Source organism: Marmota flaviventris, chromosome 9 (genome assembly GCF_047511675.1).
Source record: "Marmota flaviventris isolate mMarFla1 chromosome 9, mMarFla1.hap1, whole genome shotgun sequence".
NCBI lineage: Eukaryota > Metazoa > Chordata > Mammalia > Rodentia > Sciuridae > Marmota > Marmota flaviventris.
This window is the reverse complement of record NC_092506.1, coordinates 61586123-61611146: the sequence shown is the minus strand read 5'-3', so window position 1 is coordinate 61611146 and position 25024 is coordinate 61586123. Positions and strand designations below refer to the sequence as shown.

Below are 25024 nucleotides of genomic sequence, written 5' to 3'. Positions count from 1 at the left end.
CTAACCTGATGGTGCTGGACTAAGCGGTTCCCTCCTCCGCCGGAGCGGGGCGCTGCGCCGCGCGGTGGGGCCGGAAATTCCCGCGGCCTGAGTGGTGGAGCCCTAGCAGGGAGCGCGGCGCCGCCTTCCTCCTCCCGGGGCCGGGCGGGGGCGTTGGGCACCGCGAGGGCCGGGCTGCCGGAGTGGGTGGGGTTGGGGGCCGCCGCGTCCGCCTGGAGCACGGGAGCAGGCGGCAGGCGGGGAGAGCGGGCGACGCGGCAGCACCCTACCAGCGGCTGGACTAGTCGGGAGACCCTAGCGCCCCTGCTCCTGGCCTCCGCCCCCTCGTGGTCTCCGCCTCCTTGCCTCACACACCCCCCGGGCCGCCGGGCCCCAGGCCTTCCCGGCGCTCCTCCTTCCTCTCTTCATACTCGCTCTGGCCGGGGTCCTCTTGCTGCCTGCTGGCCTTGCTGCTTCTGGGGCGAGTCCTCCTCCTAGGGCTCTCCTTTCTCTCTCTCTCTCTGTCTCTCTCTCTGTCTCTCTCTCTCTCACACACACACACACACACTCGTGCCCTTGCTCTCTGGGCCACCCCTTCCTCTCCAGCCCTACTCCTCTCGTCCTTGCTAACGCCGCCGTCGGGGGAGGATTGATGTCCCTTCAGCATCATGCAGCCACCGCCGAGAAAGGTAAGGGCGCAGCCGTGGAGCTTTGGGGTTCGGGAGGGTATGCGTACTAGGAATGCGGCTGGGGCGACCGCTGCGCCCCCTCCCCCTCCCCGCAAGGGGCCGTGACCGCTTTCGCCTCTGGCTTGTCACGGAGTTGCCGCTGGTTCCAGGCGGGTGTTTGTGGGAGGGCGTGTGTGAGGTGCCTTTCCAATCGAGGGACTGCCGGGGTTCGTCTCCTTCACTGCACTGAAGATGCCCCCAGACATTTTACAGGAGTTTCGGGTGTGCATTTGTATGTGTGCGCCTGCATGGCAGTGCTGCCCGCTGCAAAGTGCATTCTCGGGGCGCATTGAGGGGAGGCGGGGGAGCCCCTGCAGATTTGCAGAGCCTTGTGCGTGTGTGATTGTTTAGTCTGAACCAGGTTTGAGCCCTCCAGCCGCTTGTCGCCACCCCCGCCCTTTTGCAGATTTGCGGGGGATTTGTTTCAAGCCTAGTCCAAAGGTTTGGCCTGGTTTTCCCACGGGGCTGCCGAAAAGAAGTTGGAATAGTCATAGCCCTCCCACTCTAGGGAAAAGCAAATTAAGAATTGATGGATCCTGTTTTTCTACCCCCACCCTTTCCACGAGGTTCTTGCCCCGCCCCCAGCCAGGGGGCGAGGAGGCGGTGGCATTGCCCCCAGGAAGGCAAGAACCGAACCCTTGACAGTGCACTGTGCGTGGCGTGTGCACTTAGATCTGGCCTTGGATAGTCAGGGTGGGAGTGACGAGTGTTCTTGGCTTGTCAGCAGCTTCCCGCTGCGCCCTTCTCTGGCTTTTCCAGTGGCCGAGGCTGTGTCCTTGTCTTTTAAATTCTGCACATGGGTACTGAATGTCTTCTGTGGACACTGGGTGGAGGAGGCCATTCTATCCTCCTCTCGTGGGCAAACATTTGCTGAATGCCTAACTCTTCCGTGTCTTCTTTCTCTTTCTTAATCCGGGATCAGTTAAGTGAGACCTTTTCTTTTGCACATGTACTCCCACTCCTCTGGGTAGCCTCGCTCCAGCGGCCAGGATTCCACGATTGTAACCTCGAACCCTGAGGTCCGGCCTGGCAGGCTTGGAGGCTCTGGCCCGCTGGCATTTGCGGTTCTAGCTGTTTAAAGTGGAGCCTTCACCCGGCCTGGCTTGCTGGGTTAGTTTAAAAGCACTGCATATGTTGGAAGGTCACTTTTGCTTTCTTCTTTGTGAGATTGTGATTTGACGCGCTGTCAGCGAGTGGAGGGCATCATCCTGAGACAGTGTGCTTTCTTGCAGCCATTATGGAATAATTTATGTAGTTTGATTCATGCATATTATTTCATGATTGTATAAACTTCGGTCATTAGGTATTAGGTACTCTTATGCTCTCCTCTCCCATCTACACTCTGCTCACTTCTCCTGGTGGTTAATGTCTGAATCTTTTTTGGAAGAAATAGAAGACTGGCTCTTTTAAAACTGTTAGAGGACCTAGGTATGTACTGAGCTTGTGCATGAAATAGAATGGCAGTTTATTTTTCATCTTTTTATAATTTTATACCAGTGTATTTTCATTCAGCCTGTTACAGGTCATTTGACTACCTTTTTATTAAATAAATGTCTTTAATAATGAAGCTAGATGGCAAGTAGTGGGTTTATGTTCTTTAGGGAGAGAAAAGTAAGAGGTGTATATATTCTGACAAATATTAAAGAGTTTTTCTTAATTTTTTTTTGTTCAAGTTGTAGTATGGCCTTAATAAATATATGGTGTATTTTAGGTGAAAGTAACACAAGAACTGAAAAACATTCAAGTTGAGCAGATGACAAAACTTCAAGCCAAACATCAAGCAGAATGTGATTTGCTTGAAGATATGAGGTAAGGTTGTAGTAAATAGTTTGAGAACTTTAAAAAAATTATTTTTAGTTGTAGATGGGCTTAATACCTTTATTTTATTTGTTGCTGAGGATCGAACCCTGTGCCTCACACGAGCTAGGCAAGTGCTCTATAACTGAGCTACAGCCCCAGCTCCTAGTTTGAGAACTTCCATATCTCTTTTTCAAAGAACCTTTGAGTTGCCAACCCTGTTTGGATCTACTGATGGAATTTCCTTTTGGATTTCCTGTTTTAAGGCTGTTAGAACTTTGACTCAGCTGGAAATTATAACTGGAACTAACACAATACAAACTTTTTCCCTGTAGTGTAGGAACCTATAATGTACACATACTATTATGAAAAAAACAAGGGCCTTAAAAGTCTGTCAGTCAAATTATAATTATTGAAGTAAAAATTCTTACTTATGTCTTTCCACTGAATTGTAACAATTATTCACTGTATAATTTTACACAGATTTTTAAATCAACTCCTATGGTTAATGGTTAATATCTGGGGTGAACCACTCAACCCCTGATGATTAGATACTAGCACTGTTTGTTAAACATGACACATAACTGTCTTTGAATGTTAAACTTAATGAGAACTATGTTTTCAATTTATTTTATAATTAAAGTTACTTATTTATAATCAAGATAACTTAATTTAATAGATAAGACATCTTAACTAACATTGTGAAAATTAGTATCTTTCCTTACAGAGTGAAGCATGACTTATTGAAAGAAACGCACTTCCCCTCTTCTTTTTTTTAACAATCCTATAGTAAAAACTGACAGTTCGACAGATACTTTTGTAAGGGATAGAAGATGATTTGCATATTGAAATGGTAGTTGCAGTTCTTATTTCACTTTAGTAATATAATTATCAAATTGCAGTTGGATCTATAAGCCTCATCAATTGCCTAACTTTATGTTGGTTTCATAAAAAAATACTAACTAGATAATATTATGATAAAGTATATTTGTTTGGAATTGCTAATAGCCCAAAGATTTTAGTTTAAGGTGTTTCATTTTTTCCTTTTCCATATTTACCTTATGTACTGTTTATGAACATTTCAGCTATATACCTGTTCTTTTAGGGTTTCTGACTAAGGCATATAAATCTATTCTCATCTCTCTTGGATTCACCAACATTGTTGTTTTTCCAACTGAAAAGTACTGTATTTTGTGGTACTGAGGATTGAACCCGGGGCATTTTACCACTGAGCTATATTCCTAGAGCTGGTTTTTTTTTTGAGACAGTTATTTCTGAGTTGCCCAGGCTGGCCTCAAACTTGTGATTCTCTTGCCTCAGCCTCCCAACTAGTTGGGATTACAGGTATGTGCTACCACACCTGCTCACAAGGAAATTTTTAAATTTAAAAATTCCTGTGTAAGATATCTGAAGCTAGCTGGGTGCAGTGGCCCATACCTATAATCCTAGTGGCTCAGGAGGCTGAGGCAGGAGGGTTAAGATCGTGAGTTCATAGTCAGCCTCAGCAACAGTGAGGCCCTATCTAAATAAAATACATAAGGGCTGGGGATGTGGCTCAAGCGGTAGCGCGCTCGCCTGGCATGCGTGCGGCCCGGGTTCGATCCTCAGCACCACATACAAAGATGTTGTGTCTGCCGAGAACTAAAAAATAAATATTAAAAAATTCTCTCTCTCTCTCTCTCCCCCACTCTTTCTAAAAAATAAATAAATAAATAAATAAATAAAATACATAAAAGGGCTGGGGATGTGGCTCAATGGTTGAGTGCGCCTCAGTTCAATCCCCAGTAAAACCCGCCCCCCTCCCCCCCCCAAAAAAAAAAAAAAGATATCTAAAGTTTTATCATGGTCTTAAACATTTGTAAGTAAGTATATGAAGAAGATACTTTAATTGAAATCTCTAGATGAAGGAAGTAATCAATTTTCAGAAGCATTTCAGGTAGGCAACTTTAGTGTATAAGTGAAGATCCTGTGTTGGGTGTGGGTGGTCATGGCCATTAAGTCCTATTGATTTTCTCTTCTAAAAACTTCCTGATTACTCTTTTCTCCTATTGCCTGTACCTTGGTGCAGGAGCTTATAGTCAAGAATATGGACATGGCAGACAGCTCTGGGTTTGTTTCTAGGCCTTGTCACCTACTAAGGTGTTCTGACTTCTAAAATATCTTCATTTTTCTACACTTAAGTTGCCCCATTTGTAGAATGGGGCAGTTGTGGCCTTTATTCAGAAGGGTTGTACAGATCAAATGACTGCATGTAGATGTGGTATATGTTAAGCTAAGTTGAGGTAGATTTTCACTTTTGCTGCTGCTGTTTAATTGTTTGTATAATTGCTGATCCATGATATTTTGGCCACATTATTACAATAATATTCTAATTACCAGCAGTGTCCTTATATCTTCCATCCCCCAACCTCTCCTTTTTAATGTCTTTCATATTGTTATCAGTTAGCCATCAGTTATTTTATTATATATTAGCTCTCTGTGTACTTCTGGATAAAGGCCCATCACCTTGTCATAACATACATGATGCTCAGCAACCTAGTTGCAAGGTTTCCTTACTAAGTTACGTGGGCATGTTTCATGCCCATGCAACCTTCTTTTTTATTCCTCCTACTTTGGCTCTTTAAGACATCTACTAATTTAGTTGTGTGTTGTCTGTCTTTGTTTGCTGTTCCCTCTGCCTGTTAATACCCTTCCTCCCACTTTTTCACATGGCAAATGCTATTACTACCTCTGTAAATTATTCTCTGTGGTCTCAAAGGAGTTTGATTTTTCACATGTTTCTGGCTTCTCCCACCTTGTGAATTCTTTGAAGTTAGAGGTTAAATCTTACTCTTTTTTTTTTTTGGTACTGGGGATTGAAGGCAGATGTGCTTTCCCACTGAGCTATGTCCCCAGCCCTTATTATTTTTTATTTTGAGGCAGGGTTTCATTAAGTTGCTTAGGGCCTTGCTAAGTTGCTGAGAATAGTCTTGAACTTGTGATCATCCTGCCCCAGCTTCTCAAGTCATTGGGATTACAGGCTTGCCCCACTGCACTTGGCTTATTTTTAGTCTTTGTACCTTTAGTTTGGAATGGCAGAATTGTCAAGTGAATATAACTGTATTTAAATGTACTTTATTCAGCCTTGAATGGTGACACATACCTATAACCCCAGTGAATTGGAAAGCTGTGGCAGGAGGATCACAAGTTTGAGGCCAGCCTCAGCAACTTAGCCTAGACTTTGTCAAAATAAAAAGGATTGGGGTATAGCTAAGTGGTAAAGTGCCCCTGTGTTCAGTTCTCAGTACAGGAGAAACCATATTTGTTCTTAGGTGGGATATTTTATAAGCCATTTGTGGAGGACTATAGTAGGGTATCGTTGAGTTTGTAAAGATACAATGGGACAAAAAGGAAGAGAGAGACCTATACTCATGCTTTAGTAGGTTAACACAGTATTCCATTCAAAACATTATGGGAAGCCAGGCATGGTGGCACATATCTACAATTCCAGACAAGACGATCACAAATTCAGGGCCAGCCTTAGCAACTTAACAAGACTCTGTCTCAAAATAAAAAGACTAGGGATATAATTCAGTGGTAAAATTGCCTCTGGGTTATATCCTAATATCCAAAAAAACTACATGAGAGAGCTAGGATGTAGCTCAGTGGTAGAGTGCTTGCCTGGTGTGCACAAGGCCCTGGTGTTGATCCCCAATACCCTCCCCCCCACCCCCACATACCTATATGGGAGTGTCAGGCACATTATTGCACACCTGTAATCCCAGCAATTCTGGAGGCTGAGGCAGGAGGATCACAAGCTCAAGCCCAGCCTTGGCAATTTAGCAAGACCCTGTCTCAAAATAAAATAAAAAGGGCTGGGGATGTAGCTCAAAAATAGTGCCCCACTGGGTTCAATCCCCAGTACTACCAAAAAAAAAAAAAGGGAGTGAACTGAACAGAAAAACATATTTGACTCCTTTTAAAAAATTCTGCTAGCCCCTTAGAGTACCATCAATCTCTTAAATTTTTATTTTACTTATAAATAGATACATTCTATATCAAATAGTACAGTATATTTACCATGCCATCATGAACTTAAATTCTTAGGGTCTGCTATGTTATGGTATGCTTTATAGTTTGACACATTGTGAAATAAGGGTTGCCATGCCATGTGTTATCAAATGTAGCTACATAATTCAGCTTTGTAGAAACAAGCCCCTTTGTTTTAAAAAAAAAAAAAAAAAAAAAAAGCCACCCCCCCATCCCCCCATTACACAGAGCAAATGAAAATGCTGAAATTTTTCTATGGTTTCATGTGATGGGAAAGGCTCTATATTTCCTTTTTTAAAAATTTTTAAAAAAATGTTTATTTTTTAGTTATACACAATACCTTTACTTTGTTTATTTATTTTTATGTGGTGCTGAGGATCGAACCCAGGGCCTCATGTGTGCTAGGGGAGCACTTTACCGCTTAGCCACAACCCCAGCCCTATATTTCCTTTTGTGGAAATACTACACCTTATTGACTGTTACAGCTGTGCCTATGAATATCCTTAAATATACATTTTATAGAAATGTTTCAACTCCACAATAAGGAACTAAGAAATGATTATTTTTTGCTGCCAACAAACTATAAACGATGAAATATACTTCAAATAAGCAAGACAGTTGTTTGTCTTGTAAAAATTTTCATTAGGTAGGCAATTACTCATTTTGTTATACTAGGATTTTAAATCATTAATGGAATACTTTATGTATATATGCTATATTGGTTATATATACATAATTTTGGCTTGCATTTGTAAGAAAAATTTTTGAAATTGATGTCCAAAAGAGCAGCAATGTTAATCTCAAACATACCCAAGTAATCATCTACTTGTTTTTCCTATTTTATTTTATTTTTTGGTGCTGGGGATTGAACCCAGGGCTTTGCAGATGATAAGCATGGTCTGTTCTACTGGGCTACACCCTCACATTTAAAATACTTTGCAATTGAAACTAGATTAATAAACTGATTCTAGATTGATGCAATATAAGCAAGCAGCTGTTTGTGGATAGAGAAATGATAAAGGCCAAAGATGTCTTATGCAGAAATACACTGTACAGAGTGCTTTAGTTTTAACATATCTACCTTCATTCAAGCCCCAAGTTCCATTCAGAGCATTTAAAGATAGTGAAATGTCAGCTAAGGAGGTTTGTTTACTTTTTTCTTTTTTTGGTACTAAGGATTGAATGCAGGGGTGCTTTACCACTGAGCCACATTCCCAGTGTTTTTTAATTTATTTTTTAAATTTTAAGACAGGTTCTCACTAAGTTTCTTAGGATTTTGTTAAATTGCTGAGGCTCACTTTGAACTTGCAGTCCTCTTGCTTTAGCCTCCAGAATTGCTGGGATTATAGGCATGTGCCACCTTACCTGGCTAGAAAAAAGGTTTTATGACTTTTTAAAAAAGAGTTTAATAAACAAACACATAACATATTAAGCGGTAAATAGGAGAGTTTTCTGCTGGATATGGTGAGTTTTCACCCCCACCTTTTTTCCTTCTGGAATTTTGAGGGGAGGAGACCAATTATGATACTGTTTCCCCTCATCCCAACCCCTTTGCTGTCTTCAACTTCTTCAGTTCGTTTCTTCCAGGGATGCATTTGGAAGCTGGTGTGTGGGGAGGGAAGTATGAGAGAAAAAGATAATTTATTTGTTGTTAATCAGGGACATTCCATGCTTTGGGGGAGATTTTATATTGATGCACATTTTATACTGATGTTCTCTATCAGCAGTAGAGAAACACATTTTACTTTCTTTTTAGTTTATCATTACTTTTTTTTCTCTTTTTGTTCTCTAAGGCCTCTTACCAAGTAAGTTTCTAAATTTAGACCCTATGTGATTTCCTTTTTAATATGGTTTATCCTTTTGATGTGCTAAGTAAAAAAGATTCTTTACTGGGACTCAGAATACAAAGAACTACCATCTTAACAAACACTTTTAGGAGGTCATTATATACTGTGGAAAAGTTATGAAATTATCATATTTATTTTATAGATTTAGGTGGAAACTGAGGCATAGTGAGATGAAGTATGGTGAGGATTCTCAGCTATTTTCTCTAATTTACATACTAGTGCACTCTATCTCATATCTGTCTCCCCAGCTTTTAATCAAGGAACTCATTATGAGTCCTATCTTTTGAAATATTTTGCTTGTGAAAATGTTCATTATTAACTAAAAATTTATTTTCTTTCCTTCTTTTTTTCCTTCCTTCCTTCCTTCTAGGGATTGAACCCAGAGGCGCTTAATCACTGAGCCACATTCCCAGCTTTTTTTAATATTTTATTTAGAGGGTCTCACTAAGTTGTTTAGGGCCTTCATAAATTGTTGAGACAGGCTTTGAACTTGTGATCCTCCTGTCTCGGCCTCCTGAGTCACTGGGATTAAAAGCATGTGCTACCATGCCCGCCTAATAGTTTGTTTTCATATATATATATTTTTCATACATTGAGCTATCAGTGAACTTTTGCTTTTTTTTTGTTTTTTAATGGTACTAGGATAGAACCCAGGGCCTCACCCATGCCCAGCAAATGTTCTGTCCCTGAGCTACATTCCTGTAGAGGTGATTCTTAAGTGCAGTAGATTTTGAGAACACTTGAAGTAGTGGAAAGAATGTGGACCAGAGATTGAATCTCAGCTTTGCTACTTACTAGCTTCGACAAGTTACTAAGCTTTTCTGAGCCTCATATTTCATAGATACAAGAAAATTTTAATGTTTACATTTTTGCTTTTCTGTGGAAGTTAAATGAGATTTGTGAAATGCCAAGTTTGGTAGGTATTCAGCATTGCTGGCTACTATTGTTATTGGATTGAAGTCTGGGAAGAATGTTGTCTTAGTCAAGGTAACAAAGGAAGTTGTGTTTCATCAGTTGTTTAAAAAAAAAAAAATGCATGTAAGGGCTGGGGTTGTGGCTCAGTGGTAGAGTGCTTGCCTAGCATGTGCAAGGCACTGGGTTCGATCCTCAGCACCACAAATAAATAAATAAAAAATAAAGGTAGGGGCTGGGGTTGTGGCTCAGCGATAGAGTGCTCACCTAGTACATTCGAGGCGCTGGGTTTGATCCTCAGGACTACATAAAAATAAATAAATAAATATATTGTGCCCAACTACAACTAAAAAAAAATAAAGGACATCAACAACTACAAACTATTAAAAAAACAAACAAAACGTGCGTGGGCCTGGGGTTGTGGCTCAGTGGTAGAGCACTTGCCTAGCACATGTGAGGCACTGGGTTTGATTCTCAGCACCACATATAAAATAAAATAAATAAAATAAAAGTTTATTAACAACAACAACCCAAAACAAAACAAAACAAAAAAATGTGTGTGGCACCGTGGCACATGCCTGTAATCCTAGTGACTTAAGAGACTGAGGTAGGAGGTTTGCAAGTTCAAAGCTAGCCTCTGCAATTTAACGAGACTCTGGCCTCAAAAGAAGGGCTGGGAATGTAGCTCAGTGGTACAATCCCTAAAACCAGAAAAAGAAAAACAAGTAAAAAAGATTAAAGAAGCAGTATCAGTAGCACATTATTTGACATTCTTACATTGCTTAAATCGAGATGCATCTATATTTGCTTTTCGCTCTCTCGGTGCACTGAACTTGCGGAAAAGGTATCAGCTGTTTTGGAAGAAAATCCCACAGACAATGGTCGTAATACAAACATTGGATCACGTGGGCATTTGATGGCACAGAGGATGGTATTGTGACTGATTCAAAAAAGTGATTCAGAAGAGTTTGCCTCTGAATATGACTAATGCACCAATTAATTTTCTTTATCCTTTTATTGTGCACAATAGAAATATGTGCTAAAAATCTGATAAAATAAGTTTAAAAGAGTTCTTTTAGTAAGTATGAATAAAAATTCTAAGTTATATCAATTTAGTAGGCAGTATTTTTTCTTAGTGGGACATAAAGTCATTGTTTTGCAATTAGTGGTGTTTGTTTGCTTGCTTGCTTGCTTATTTATTTATATATTGTGCTAGTGATTAAACCAACAACCTTGTCCATGCTAGGCAAATGCTTTATTGCTAGGCCATATCCCCAGACCATCAGTGATGTTTTAGATGTAATGAAAACTGGGAATAGCATATCAGCTCCTGGACAGTCCTTTTTCATTGATTGACCAATCATTATTGCTTCTTAATTCGTGTTCTTTCATATTATAACCCCAAAATGATATAAATCTTTTGAGAGGGAGAATTTTTAAAAATTTAGGGCAGCAAATAAAAGATCAAGTAGGATGATACTTAACACTTCTTTGAGTGGAAAAATAGATTAAAGTGAGTTTAAAATTAATGAAAAATTATGTGTTTGGGCTGGAGTTGTGGCCCAGTGGTAGAGTGCTTGCCTAGTATGTGTGAGGCACTGGGTTTAATTCTCAGTACCACATATAAATAAATGAATAAAATAAAAGTCCATCAACAACTAAAAGTGTGTGTGTGTGTATGTGTGTATGTGTGTGTGTATGTATATATATATATATATATATATATATATATATATATATATATATATATATATAAAATAAAAAATTGCCAGGGCTGGGGTTGTAGCTCAGTGGCAGAGCACTTGCCTAGTGTATGTGAGGCCCTGGGTTTGATCCTCAGCACCACATAAAAAAATAAATAAAGGCATGCTGTCCATCTACAACTATATTAAAAATTTTTTTTTTTTCCGGGCATGGTGGTACATGCCGGTAATCCCAGAGGCTTGGGAGGCTGAGGCAGGAGATAGCAAGTTCAAAGCCAGCCTCAGCAAAGGTGACGTGCTAGGCAACTCATTGAGACCTTGTCTCTAAATAAAATACAAAATAGGGCTGGGAATGTGGCTCAGTGGTCGAGTGACCCTTAGTGCAATCCCCAGTACCAAAAAAAATAAAAAAATAAAATTATGTGGAATTTCAATTGAATGAATTTAAAATTTAAATACATACTTCCATATTATGGTCAGTTATAGAGGAGGGAGATTAAGAAGTAAATGCAAACTAGGCAGAGGAGGAAATATAGTCTGGGAGGGTCTATTTAATAAAACTTTTTGTCTCTGATCACTGCTTACTTGACTTGAAGGAATTCAAGTTCTTTTTTTTTTTTTTTTGGGTGAGGGGTACCAGGGATTGAACTCAGGGGCACTTGGCCACATTCCCAGCCCTATTTGGTATTTTATTTAGAGACAGAGTCTCATTGAGTTGCTTAGTGCCTTGCTTTTGCTGGAATTACCAGCACGTGCCACCATACCCGGCTGAGCTTGAGGTTTTAATAATACTTCTTCCTGTTGCTAATTTAATGGCTTATTAGCTTATTATCCATCACTCATAGATCCTTATCTGCTGCTAAAATTTAAAGATTTGGTTCTTTAAATTTTATTTTATTTTTTTTAAAGAGAGAGAGAGAGAGAATTTTTATTTATTTTTCGGCAGACACAACATCTTTGTATGTGGTGCTGAGAATCGAACCCGGGTTGTACACATGCCAGGCGAGCGCGCTACTGCTTGAGCCACATCCCCAGCCCTCTTTAAATTTTAAATGGAATAGTCATTGCAGCCCACTCCAGGTGAAATTATTTTGTGATTTACAGACTAGAGTGGGAGATACTCATCTGAGCCAAATGGATTTAAACTAAGGGCCAATGAAGTTACTCACCACTAGAGTTAAGAATAGATATGTTGAAGCCTGGTGTGGTGGTGCACACCTGTAACCTTAGCCCCTTGGGAGGCTCAGGCAGGAGGATCACAAATTCGAGACCAGGCTGGTCAACTTAGACCCTATCTCAAAAATAAAATAAAAAGGGCCGGTCATGTAGCTCAGTGGTAGAATGCTTGTGTAGCACGTGTGAGAGGCCCTGGGTTCAATCCCCAATACTGCAAAAAAAAAAAAAAAAAAAAGAAAAATAGATGTGTTGAATAAATTTTGTGTGCACTTTTCCCTGACCTGATATTTAGCCACACGCAGTTACATAAATACAATAGATAGTAAAGGTGATCTGTGTGGTAGGGTGCAGTGAACAAATACTGCTTAGAGGAATACCACTGCAGTATATGAACACTAGTGGTTAGTCTTTTATTAATGAAGTCACTAAAACTTCTCAGAACCTGGTGTTTTTTATCTGTAAATTGAAAAACTATTATGATATTATTTTGATAATTAAAGTAATTCATATATAATATCTCTTGCACAGTATGTGGAATGTAATTGATGCTCTATAAATTCATGTGGATTGTAATTTTGTTAAGTAATTGAGAGAATCACTTCAGAAATTATGGTTTGTGACTTATTCCCTAAAGAGTTAACCTGTGGTTGAGAAATATAATGGATCTCACAGATAAACTGAAGCATCTCTTTCACCAATGTCAGTAGTTCTGTGTACTTTCCATCTTTCTGAGTGTTGGTAATGATTCTCCTCATCATTGCTGGGTGGTTTCTTAAAGCTCCATTTATCATATTTTCATGAAATAGGACTGAAGGTATATATAGCTCAGTGATAGAGCGCTTGCCCAGCATTGCTTAAAGCTCTGGGTACAATCCCCAGTACTGCAAAACCAACCAACCAAACAGCAACACCACCAAAACATGAAACAGTTTGTGGTGGTAGGACAGTTTCTCCTTATCTGATTTCTCTCTCCCTTATTTCCTTCCATTAGGGAAGTCAGTTTTTACCAGAAATTATCCCAACAGACTTTCTCTTGATATCTTATTGCTGAGTTTGCCTCTTATCCCATGCATGCCTGATGTATAAGCAGGGGTTTGTAAGTTTGGGTTGAGCTGCAAAGAAGGATGAGAATGTGATTATCTTCTTGGGGTGGATCTTTGCCAAGAAATAAGGTAATGGTGGCAGTAATAGGGCTTTTGCTACATAACTGCTTTGCTTGTTTGCCACAGGCCTATTTCTAATTTACTCCTATTGGTTTCCATAAAAATCTTAAAAAATGTATTAGGGTTAGAATATGAGGGATGTTGCTAAAATTCCAGTTGTCCCAAGAGATTGTGAATAAGGAACACAATTTCCCAACTACTTTTGAATATAGTACCTTAGGTCAGGAGTAGGATTTTTGTTTTACCATAGGTAGTGGGCCAGTAGGCCAGTGGCCTGTTAGGATTCTTCTCTTAGGAATTTAGGACTGGTTAAAAATCTTGCACTTCTGGTCATCTGATAATTTGGAGAAGTGATTGTCAAAGGGCCCTGCAGGCAATTGTATTTTATTGATCTCCTTTTACTTCTCAGATGAGAGCATTAGTAAAGTGGCTGAACTAAAAGGAGGGAGGGACAAATATCAGCTAAGCTTGTCCCTGTATGAATAGTTTGTCCTACTAATTGAGGAGTGGCAGTTTGGTGTTGGGAGTAAAAAGTGTGAGGCCTTTTACCTGAGGAAGCATGCTGTGGCAAGTTGGTATTTTTCTTTGTATGCCTTTGGAATCTTCATTTGAATCCCACAGACAACATTCTGTGTGTGGTATCAGTATTCAGAAGGACCTAATGCATAAGCAGGGGTTTGTAAATTTGGGTTGAGCTGTTGCTTTTCAGTGACTGATTTGGGAACTAGGCACAGAAGTTTTTAACCCTGTCGTTTGTTCCACTGCTGTCATATGTTCATCACGATTAGTTTATAGACTCTAAGCTGATATTTTTGTTTATTTCATTTTTATGATGTCTTTGAGTATTACTTGGGCATGCTTTACCATTTGATCTCCTTTTTGGTATTCATGGTGAATGTCTTGTCATCCAGATGTTTTCTGTTTTGAGAACTTTGAAATAATTTAATTCAAAAGAAAATGTTATTTTTGGTATGATGAAAAGTGTTAGCACATCTGTGGTCCCACAGGAAACAATTGGAGTATATATGTCCTCTGGGTTATGTTTTAGTGGCATTTATTTTTCCTCTCATGAGGGTAGGGGGGCAGAGACTTTCTATGTATGCCCTTTTTTTGTATGTTTTGAATTTTGAATTATATGAATATTGCTTACTCTCCAAATTAAAATTAAATGATTCAGTAACTTTAGTCAATGTTTTATTGCATGTTTATTAAACATAAGATACCATAAAAGTTTAACTTCAGTTGATGCTTAAATACCATTTTGGCTTTTAGTTAGTTTTCAGTGAAGTTATTTTCATTATTAGTAGACTTTCATTTTATGGTACTGGGAATTGAACCCAGAGGCACTTTACCACTGAGCTATATCTTCAGCCCTTTTTAATTTTTATTTTGAGTCAGGGTCTTCCTGAGTTGCTTAGGGTCTCACTAAATTCCTGAGACTGGCCTCAAAATTTCAATCCTTCTGCCTCAGCCTTCTAAATTGCTGGGGTTACAGGTGTATGCTATCATGCCCAGCTACTTTAAAATTTATTTCTAATAAGACTTTAAAATTTATTTCTAATATGTGCAAATAATAAGAATACTCGATTTACAAACTGCACTTTATAAAAATGATTGTCTTCCAGGAAGTTACAACCAGAGTTGGGGAAATAGGCTTTATGTACTACTGTGTTCCTTTCTTTCTGTATTGTGGAATTCTTTTGTCCCCAAATAAGCAAACATATTAGGTGGTTAGATTCCTGTGTAACCTCAGATTTTATGTATGTGTATGTGCAGTGCTGGATATTGAATTTAGGACGTTATGCATGCCAGGCAAGCATTCTATCACTGAGCTATCCTCTCAGCCCAGCCTTAAATTTAGCTATATTTATCCTAAGATTTTATGTCATTGTCATCATTTAAAGCATTGTTTCTGTGACAAAATGCATTTTACATTTTTAGCCAACTTTTTTCATGGGGTATTTAACATTTGATTTGTTATTAAGAGGTAGTTTATAGATTGAATTGTTGAATATTATTAGTATTCCATTTTATTTTTTCTTATGCATTTTTAGTTATACTGCCTTTTTCTTTTTTCTTTTCTTTCTTTTTTTTTTTGGTGGTGCTGGAAATTGAAAGTCTTGCAAGTGCTCTACTATTGAGCTATATCTTCTGTGTGTGTGTGTGTTTGTGTATGTGTGTGTGTGTGTGTATGTATGTGTTGGGAGGGAGTACTGGGGATTGAATCCAGGGATGCTACATTAAGCTACATCTACAACCCTTTTTAATTTTGAGATAGAGTCTGGCTAAGTTGTGGAATCTGGCCTCAAACTTGAGATCCTCTTGCCTCAGGCTCTGGAGTAGCTGGAATTATAGGTATGCACCCCTATGCCTGGCTTTCTTACTTTAAATACATTTTTTTAGGGGCTGGGGTTGTGGCTCAGCGGTAGAGCTCTTGCCTAGCATGTGCGAGGCGCTGGGTTCAATCCTCAGCACCACATAAAAATAAATAAAATAAAGATACTTAAATTTTTTTTTTTTTTTTAGTTATTGATGAACCATATTTCATTAATTTGTTTATATATGGTGCTGAGAATGGAACCCAGTACCTCACACATGTGAGGCAAGTGCTTTACCACTGAGCTATAACCCCAGCCCTGGCTTCATTACTTTTTATTGTCCAATGTTGTAGCATAGTGGTTGATGTCCTTATTCACATTTTTGTATATTTATATAACCATCTTTTTAGGATATGTTTCTAAAAGGATAACTGATGGCTAAACATTATATACTGTTTAAGTGGCTGTTTATTATATACTGTTCAAGTGGCTGGATATTGAATTTAGGGCCTTATGCATGCCAGATAAGCATTCTGTCACTAACTGTACTCTCGGCTCCTCTACCACTGTCTGTACAGGTAGGTACTTTGTTTCCAGGCTTGGCAATAGCATGTTGTACAGGTTCAGTAATCCTTATCTGCAATGCTTGGAACCACAAGCATTTGTATTTTTTTCAGAGTTTGGAATATTTGCATATACACACACATACACATTCACACGCACACATACACTAAGATATTGTGAGGATTAGAGCCAAGTCTAAGCATACAATTCAATCATGTTTCATACAAACCTTACATGCATAGCATGAAGGTAATTTTATATAGTCCTTTTAGTGTACTTGAGTTTTGATTGTGACTCATCACATGTGGTCATAGGTGGAGTTTTTCACTTGAGGCATCATATTTGCGCTCAAAAAGTTTTGAATCTTGGAGTATTTTTTTTTGACTTCTGATTAGACATGCTCGACTTATCATTATTCTAATATTGGTTATTATAATATTATAGGTAAAATTTTATTACCTGAATCTTATTTTTTTTGTTTACTAGCAAGGTTGATTTTTTTTGCATGTTTGTCAGTTTTACATATTTTGTAATCATCTTTCCTTGCCTAGTTGATTTGAATATTAGTTTTCTAACTGGTTTTTTAAATTTTGAGATTGTAGCTTTTATTTCAGAGTGCTTTTTCTCAGTTTTTTTTTTAAAGAATTTTTTAATATTTATTTTTTTTAGTTTTCAGCGGATACAACATCTTTGTTTTTGTATATGGTGCTGAGGATCGAACCCGGGCCGCACGCATGCCAGGCGAGTGCACCACCGCTTGAGCCACATCCCCAGCCCCCTCTCAGTTTTTTAACTTTGCTTTTTTCAAAAATTCCAAAACTTAGGAAACAACAGTGTGAGTATAGGTTGCTACATACTTGTAAATATAAAAAACATAATGATGTTGAGTATTGAAAATAAAACAATAAAATGTTCTATGAAATACTCAAGACATGAAATTATATTATTAAGTAGAATTGAAGTATAATCATTAATAAGAAAAAAAATACTTAAAGATAAATGGAATAATCTAGAAACTCAATAAGCTCAAGGATTTATTCACCCAGTAACATGTTTGAAATACAAAAGGTACAATTTTCAAAATTGTAGGGAGAAATTGACAAATTTGTAATTATAGTGAGAGATTTTAACATGCCTCTTTGTGGTTATTTTATTTTTTTAGACACTGCTTCTCTGTGTTGCCTAGGCTGACATTGAACTTGGGCTCAGGTGGTCCTCCTGCCTCAGCCTCCTCCATATCTGGGACTATGGTACATATTACCATGCCTGTCTTTTACATACCTATTTCTGATATTGACACATCAAATAAAAATTAAATAGTATATAGAAGATTTGACTAATAAGCTTAATTAGTTACATACATACAGAATTCTGTATTTGATATAGAGAAAATGAATTCTCAGGTAGGAAAATTGATCATAAAATTCCATAAAAGGAAGTCTCAACATTTTATTGAAATGGTACCATACTTTTGGGGTAGTATGTGGTTAAGGGAGGGCTCAGAAGCCAGATTATGGTTGATTCCTACCTGTATAACTTTAAGTAAGTTGTTTAACTTCTTTGCTTTAGATTTTCTCATCTGTCAAATAGAGATAACAGGGCTCTTTTAGAGTTGTTAAGAGGAGCAGAATTCAGAACAATGCCTTGCTTGTAAGGGCTCTGGAAATATTTATCATCATTAATATGATATTCTCTAATTGCAATGGAATGAAAATAGAAATCAATAATAAAGAGATAAATATTCTTTTTATCTCCTCAAAGGAGATAAAAATACATACTATACATTCTTAACAATTTGGGATGAATTAAGGATATATGCAACAATGTGAATGAAACTTAGAAACACGCTGAGCAAAAGAAACTAGGTAGCAATGAGTGCTTACTATTTGATTTCATGTATATTAAATCCTAGACTAGGCAAAACTAATTTATGGTGGAAAAGAAAGCAGTACTGTGGTTTCCCCTCGAGGTAAAGGGCAAGAATTAAGAAGCAGCATGAGGGAACTTTTTGGGAAGTCGTCCTTCTATGTCTTTATAAGTGTTTGGGTTATACAGGTCTGCACATTTGTCAAAACTCAGATAATGTGTACATAAAGTGTTTGAATTTAGCTGTATGTAGTTTTACATAAAAGACTAAGAAAATATTGGACTTTAGTTAACACTGTGCATGCTGAAATATTTAGGGGGAAATGTACCAATATCTACAATTTGCTTGGCACCAAATATAAGATGGATTAATGGTGGATGTCTAGAGAGATGGATAAAAAGATAGATATGTGATAAAGCAAGTATAATCAAATTTGTGGCAGAATCTAGGTGGTGGCTATATGGGTGTAACTGTAAAATTTTTTGTTACATGTTTGAAAAATTTCATAATCAACTGTTCAAACTTCCATCCTGTCCCTGCTTGTATTTAGAAACTAAAACCAAACAAAACTACTTCTAAATGAGTTAAAGTAGAAATCATAACTGAAATGCTCTAAATACCACACAATAAAAGTAAATGCTATGAATTACAAAACTTGTAGGGTAAAAAATAACTTAATAGGGTATAGGGCTGGGGATATAATGCTCAGTGGTAGAGCATCTGCTTAGCATGCACAAAGTTCTGGGATTGATTCCTAGTGTATGTATATACATGGTTACACACGCATACATGCACAAAAGTGTAAAGTATGATTCAAGGAAATTTACAGTTTTTAATAAATTTGTTTTAAAATAGGAGACATTGAAAATCAGTAGGCTTAGTGTTCATTTCAACAAACTAGAAAGATAGCAGAATATGCCTAAAAATAATACAAAGGGGTTATAATAAAAAATCAAAGGCTATTATATAGTGTTTATAGTATCAAAAACTTGCTTCAATCATTACACTCATGGTAATGTTTTAGAAGGTCTTTCATTAGCCTGGGAAAAGGTGCATGCCTATAATCCCAACTACTCTGAAGATTGAGGCAGGAGGATCAAAGTTCAAGGCCAGCCTGGGCAATTTAGTGAGACTCTGTCTCAAAATAAAAAGATCTGGGATTATGTATCCCAAAGGCAGTCATCAAGTGTAGGCCCCTCCACCCCCCCAAAAAATCTAAAAAACTCGACAGTGACCTTTCATTAAAATCATGAATAAGTCAAATGTGCCTCTTGTGATGGTAACTTTTATTATGTGTTGATTTGGCTAGGCTGTAGTATTCAGTTACTTAATCACATGTTTATCTTTGAAGGTATTTTGTGGATGTGCTCAACATCTAGTCAGTTAACTTCAAGGAAATTTACCCTCAATTAATGTTGTTGTGCCTCATTTGAAAGGCTTCAGGAGCAAAACTGAAGTTTCCTGAAGAAGAAGAAATTTCGCCTCAAAATGGTAGTGTTAACTCCTGTCTGAATTTCCCCCTTGCTGGTATGCCCTACAAAATTCAGACTTGTCAGCACCAAAATTGCACGACCAGTATCTTAAGAGAAATCCTATATGTGCCTGTGTCTGTTTACCTACCTGTCTTTTTCTCTCCTATTATTTCTATTACTCTGAAGAATTTTTTTTTTTTTCTGAGAATTTTAACATTTATTTTTTTAGTTCTTGGCGGACACAACATCTTTGTATGTGGTGCTGAGGATCGAACCTGGGCCGCACGCATGCCAGGCGAGCGCGCTACCGCTTGAGCCACATCCCCAGCCCCCCCCTTTTTTTTTTTTGATACCGGGGATTGAACTCGGGGGCACTCACCCACTGAGCCACATCCTCAACCCCATTTTGTATTTTATTTAGAGATAGGGTCTTACTGAGTTGCTAAGCACCTCACTGTTGCTGAGGCTGGCTTTGAACTCACAGTCCTCCAACCACAGCCTCCTAAACTGCTGGGATTACAGGTGTGCACCACCACACCCAACACTCTGAAGAATCTTGATTGATATATCCCCAATGCCAGAAGATGAAAAAGACACAAGAAAAAAATTCTCATCATTTAAAAACAGTAAGATTGTCTAGGTAGGTTCATCTAAGAGCAGATATAAAATGTGAGACCAGCTGGGTGCAGTGGAGCATGTTTATAATCCCAGCAACTCAGTAAATTGGGGCAAGAGGATCACAAGTTTGAGGCCATCTTTAGCAATTTCGTGAGACCCTGTCTCAAATACTGGGGGTGTAGCTCAGTGGAAGAGTGTCCCTGGAGTCAATCTTTAGTACCAAAACAAAACATCAAACAGCAACAAAAAGTGAGTTTGGTGAAGTTGTTTGTTATAATAAAACCAATACTGTGTGTATATTCTAGTAATTACCATTCTAAAAGTAATAAGAAAATGTCCCCATGCATTTACACTCAATAATAAGGACATCCGAGATCAAAACATAAGTGCTGTGTCAAAACTTTATGGAGAAAATTAAAAAGTACTTTTTGAAGATCATAAAAGAGGATCTGAATTAATGTAGAAATATATTCCGAGTTCATGGATGAAAAGACTTTGTATTAAAGTATCAATTCTCTAGCTTATTAATTCAGTGTGATTCCAATCCAAATTTTTCTCATCAAATTTATCAAACTGATTCTAAATTTCACTTGTAAAAGTCAGATCTAAGAACAGGATAGTTCTGAAGTAGCAGCTGATGTTTGGGAGAATTGCTTTATCAAATAACCTGGAGTGCTTCACTGGCAGATTATTACTGTTTTTACATGACAAACTGTATGGGTCAGGCCTCTTCCAAATAAATGTATCTGTTTAAATTTTGTCAAACTATGTTATGTAATTTTGAATTTTGCCATTGAGTAGTCTAATTTTCTTGCTTTAAATTAGTAATGTTTGTGTGTGTGTGTGTGTGTGTTTTCCTATTAAAGTGAAGCAGAGTAAAGTGATAAACCATGTGTGCTGTTTGCAGGTTCAGATTCAGTTTACAGGTGTAAAGTATACATAGTGTTTCTCACTAATACAAAGCATCAGGCCAAGTGAGCTGGACTGGAATTACACTGTTAGCCACTAGCACCTATCTTATAGCCTGCATTTAAGATGAATTTTGTGCACGGTGGGGAAATGTGACTATCAGGTCCTTGGGAGTTGTTTAAAGTAACACAAGACATTTCTTTGTATTTTTTTGTTAGCATCTATATCAGTGGTATTTACTAGGACCTTAATAAATACCACTGTTTCAGACATTGCAAAAATAGAGGATACACGACTATTTTTTAAAAATTTTAAAGCCTAGTCCCCAGTATGATGGCACACACCTATAATCTCAGTGACTTAAGCGACTGAGGCAGGAGGATTGCAAGTTCTTGGACTGCCTGGCAAAAAAATGAAAAAGGCTGGGATATAACTCAGTGGTAGAGTGCCCTTGGATTCAATCCCTAGTATCACCAAAAAAAAAAAAAAAAAAAAAAAAAAATTACCATAAACCTTCTATGGAGGAATATTTGCTTGGTTCTTAGGACTGTTGGAGTCCTTCAGTCTGTTAGGACTGTTAGCTTATTATAATTAGATTTAATGAATCTCTAAAGTAAATCTACATAAATATAAAATGATGTGAAGAATATTGATGTTAATAAGCTCCTTTTTTGGCATTTCTTAAGTTTTTTGGGAAAAAATACATATTTTAACTTGGTAGGAATGAGATATATATGTGTGAGTACACACACTTTTTAAAATACCTTTATTTTATTTATTCATTTTTTTATGTAGTGCTGTGGATCAAACCCATGGTAGGCAAGTGCTCTACCGCTGAGCCATAACCGCAGCCTGAGCTTTTTATTTTTGGTAGTGGGAGTTGAACACAGGAGCACTTAGCACTGATCCACATCCCCAGCCCTTTTTATTTTTTATTTTGAGACAGGATTTTGCTAAGTTGCTGAGACTGGCCTTGCACTTGCAATCCTACTTCCTCAGCCTGCTGGGACCTGGGATTACAGGTGTATACCACCGCACCTGGCTGGCACTTATATTTTATGTGAAGGTTTTATGTATACATGCATTTCAGTTTAATTGAGCTTCTGTGTGCCTGATGAAGCTTAATACTTGGGGCTAAAAAGCATTAAGAGAGATGCAGATGTTTTCAATGTAATATAGTTATTAAAACAGATGCATCCTTTGGGAATGCAGATTAATATTTGGTCCAGAACAAGGATTTAGGTTATGATTTCTATAAGAGATGATACCTAAATTAAGCTTAATCAAATCTTATAAAAATAGAAGCAGTTTAAAATTTCAGAAATGATAAACTGAATATTTTTTATTTCAGTGCTTTGCAGGTTCAGAAGTAGTGGTACTTAAAAGTAAAGGATATTACTTACTTGGTATTTACCACTTTATTATAATTCTTTTTTTTTTTTTAAGACAGAGTCTCACTTTGTTCCATAGGATATTCTTAAACTCCTGGGCTCAAGTGATCTTCTGGCTTCAGTAGCTGGGACTACAGGAGTACACCATTATGCCTGACTTTGTTTTACTTTTTTCCTAGCTTTATTGAGTAACAGTGTACGTGCAGTAAAATCCATCCATCTTAATTTTATATAGTTTGATATATTTTAATAATTGTATACTGTATCCAGGTCTGATGGTACACATCTATAATCCCAGGGACTCAGGATGCTGAGGCAGGAGGATTGCAAGTTTTAAGCGAGTCTCAGCAACTAAATGAGATCCTGTCTCAAAATAAAAAATAAAAAGGACTGGGGATGTGGCTCCTTGGTTAAGCACTCCTAAGTTCAAATCTGGATTACAAAATAAATAAATAAATAAGCAAACATTGTATGCTATAGTTGAATAATTACTACCACACTCAATATAGAATATTTCCATCATTGAAGAATTTTTTTTTTGGTGCTCTTTGTTTTTCCACTCTCCTGTGCCCCCCGCGCCCCCCCCCCCCGTTTTTTTTTTTTTCCACAAAGACATAGGTTTACTTAGGAAGTAGACATGGAGCCACACAATTACGTGATAGTTTTCCCTGCACTTGCGTATTTCCCTCATTTTACAAGGGTGGAGGCCAAGGGAACCATTGCTCAAGATTTACGAGTGTGCTTTCTGCTTCTTTGTAGCTTGTGGGCATTTCCTTGAAGACTCTTATCTCTCTTTTTATCCTAAATCGCTATCTCATTCCTCCCTCTCTCAGACTTTGATCCTTAATCTTAAGAGTTGGTAAAACTTGAAGATCCATCTTCTGTGGCTATTTCAGTTGGGAAGGGGCCATGATCCTGCCTAGTTAGGGATCAAAAGTGTCTCATCCTGACTGGTCTAAAGGAGATAGTGGTCTCAGTTGTGGGGATGATGTAGAATTCTTGTATTGTCATCCTCAACATGGAATTGTTATAATCTGGAAGATACAAGCTTTACTGGGAGATTAAAAAGCCGTGGGCACGGGCTGGGGTTGTGGCTCAGAGGTGGAGCACTTGCCTAGCATGCATGAGGCACTGGATTCAATCCTTATCACATTAAAAAAAAATTAAAGATATTGTGTTCACCTATAACTAAAAAATAAAAAAAATAATAATTAAAAAAAGGCATGGGCTGAGCAATAGGAGCAGAAGTATAGATACCAGAGATTCTAATAACAGTTATAGCCAGGTGAGGGAAAGCCAGTGAACTTCTTTAAAAAATTTTTTATTCTAATTTGTTATATATGACAGCAGAATGCATCACAATTTATATTACACACATAGAGCACAATTTTTCATGTCTCTGGTGGTATACAAGGTATATTCACGCCATTCGTGTCTTCATACATGTACCTAGGGTAATGATGTCCATTTCATTCCACTATCTTTTTTACATACTTGCTCCCTCCCTTTCCCTCCTTCCTTTTTGCCCTGTCTAGAGTTCATCTTAACTTCCCATGCTCCCCCTCTCAACCCCACTATGAATTGGCCTCCTTATATCTGAGAAAACATTCAGCATTTGTTTTTTTGGGATTGGCTAACTTCACTTAGCATTATATTCTCCAACTCCATCCATTTACCTGTAAATGCCATGATTTTATTCTCTTTTATTGCTGAATAATATTCCATTGTGTATATATACCACATTTTCTTTATCCATTCATCTACTGAAGGGCATCTACATTGATTCCACAGTTTAGCTATTGTGAATTATGCTGCTATAGACATTGATGTGACTGTGTCCCTATAGTATCTATTTTAAAGTCCTTTGGGTACAAACCGAGGAGTGGGATAGCTAGGTCATTCCCAGTTTTCCAAAGAATTTTCATACTGATTTCCATATTGGCAATTTCCAAAATTGACCATTTTGCAGTCCTACCAGCAATTATGAGTGTGCCTTTTTCCCCACATCATCTCTAATACTTATTGTTGTTTGTCTTCTTAATAACTGCCATTCTGACTGGAGTGAGATGAAATCTTAGAGTAGATTTGATTTGCATTTCTCTAATTTTCAGCATTTTTTCATATATTTGTTGATTGATTGTATATCATCTTCTGAGAATTGTCTGTTCAGTTCCTTGGCCCATTTATTGATTGGGTTATTTGTTTTTTTGGTGCTTAGCTTTTTGAGTTCTTTATATCCCTAGGGATTAATGCTCTATTTGATGTACAAGTGGTAAAAATTTGCTCCCAAGCTGTAGGCTCTCTATTTACCTCACTGATTGTTTCTTTTGCTGAGAAGAAACTTTTTAGTTTGATTCTATCCCATTTATTAATTCTTGTGCTTTAGGAGTCTTATTAAGGAAGTAGGGGCCTGATCTGATATGATGGAGATTTGGACCTACTTTTTCTTCTATTAGATTCAAGATCTCTGGTTTAATTCCTAGGTCCTTGATCCACTTTGAGTTGAGTTTTGTGCATGGTGAGAGATAGAGGTTTAATTTAATTTTGTTGC

The 25024-nt window shown here is 37.9% G+C and overlaps 1 protein-coding gene across 1 annotated transcript in view; it reads left to right on the top strand.

The window, feature by feature from the left end:
* Positions 1–201: 201 nt before the first annotated feature.
* The window catches only part of Fchsd2 (FCH and double SH3 domains 2), a 239774-nt gene continuing 214951 nt past the window's right edge, over positions 202–25024 (top strand). The window contains exons 1-2 of the mRNA XM_027942853.2: positions 202–668; positions 2419–2516. Coding sequence (XP_027798654.1) covers positions 648–668; positions 2419–2516 — 119 coding nt within the window. The 5' untranslated portion in view covers positions 202–647. The remainder of the gene's footprint in view (positions 669–2418; positions 2517–25024) is intronic.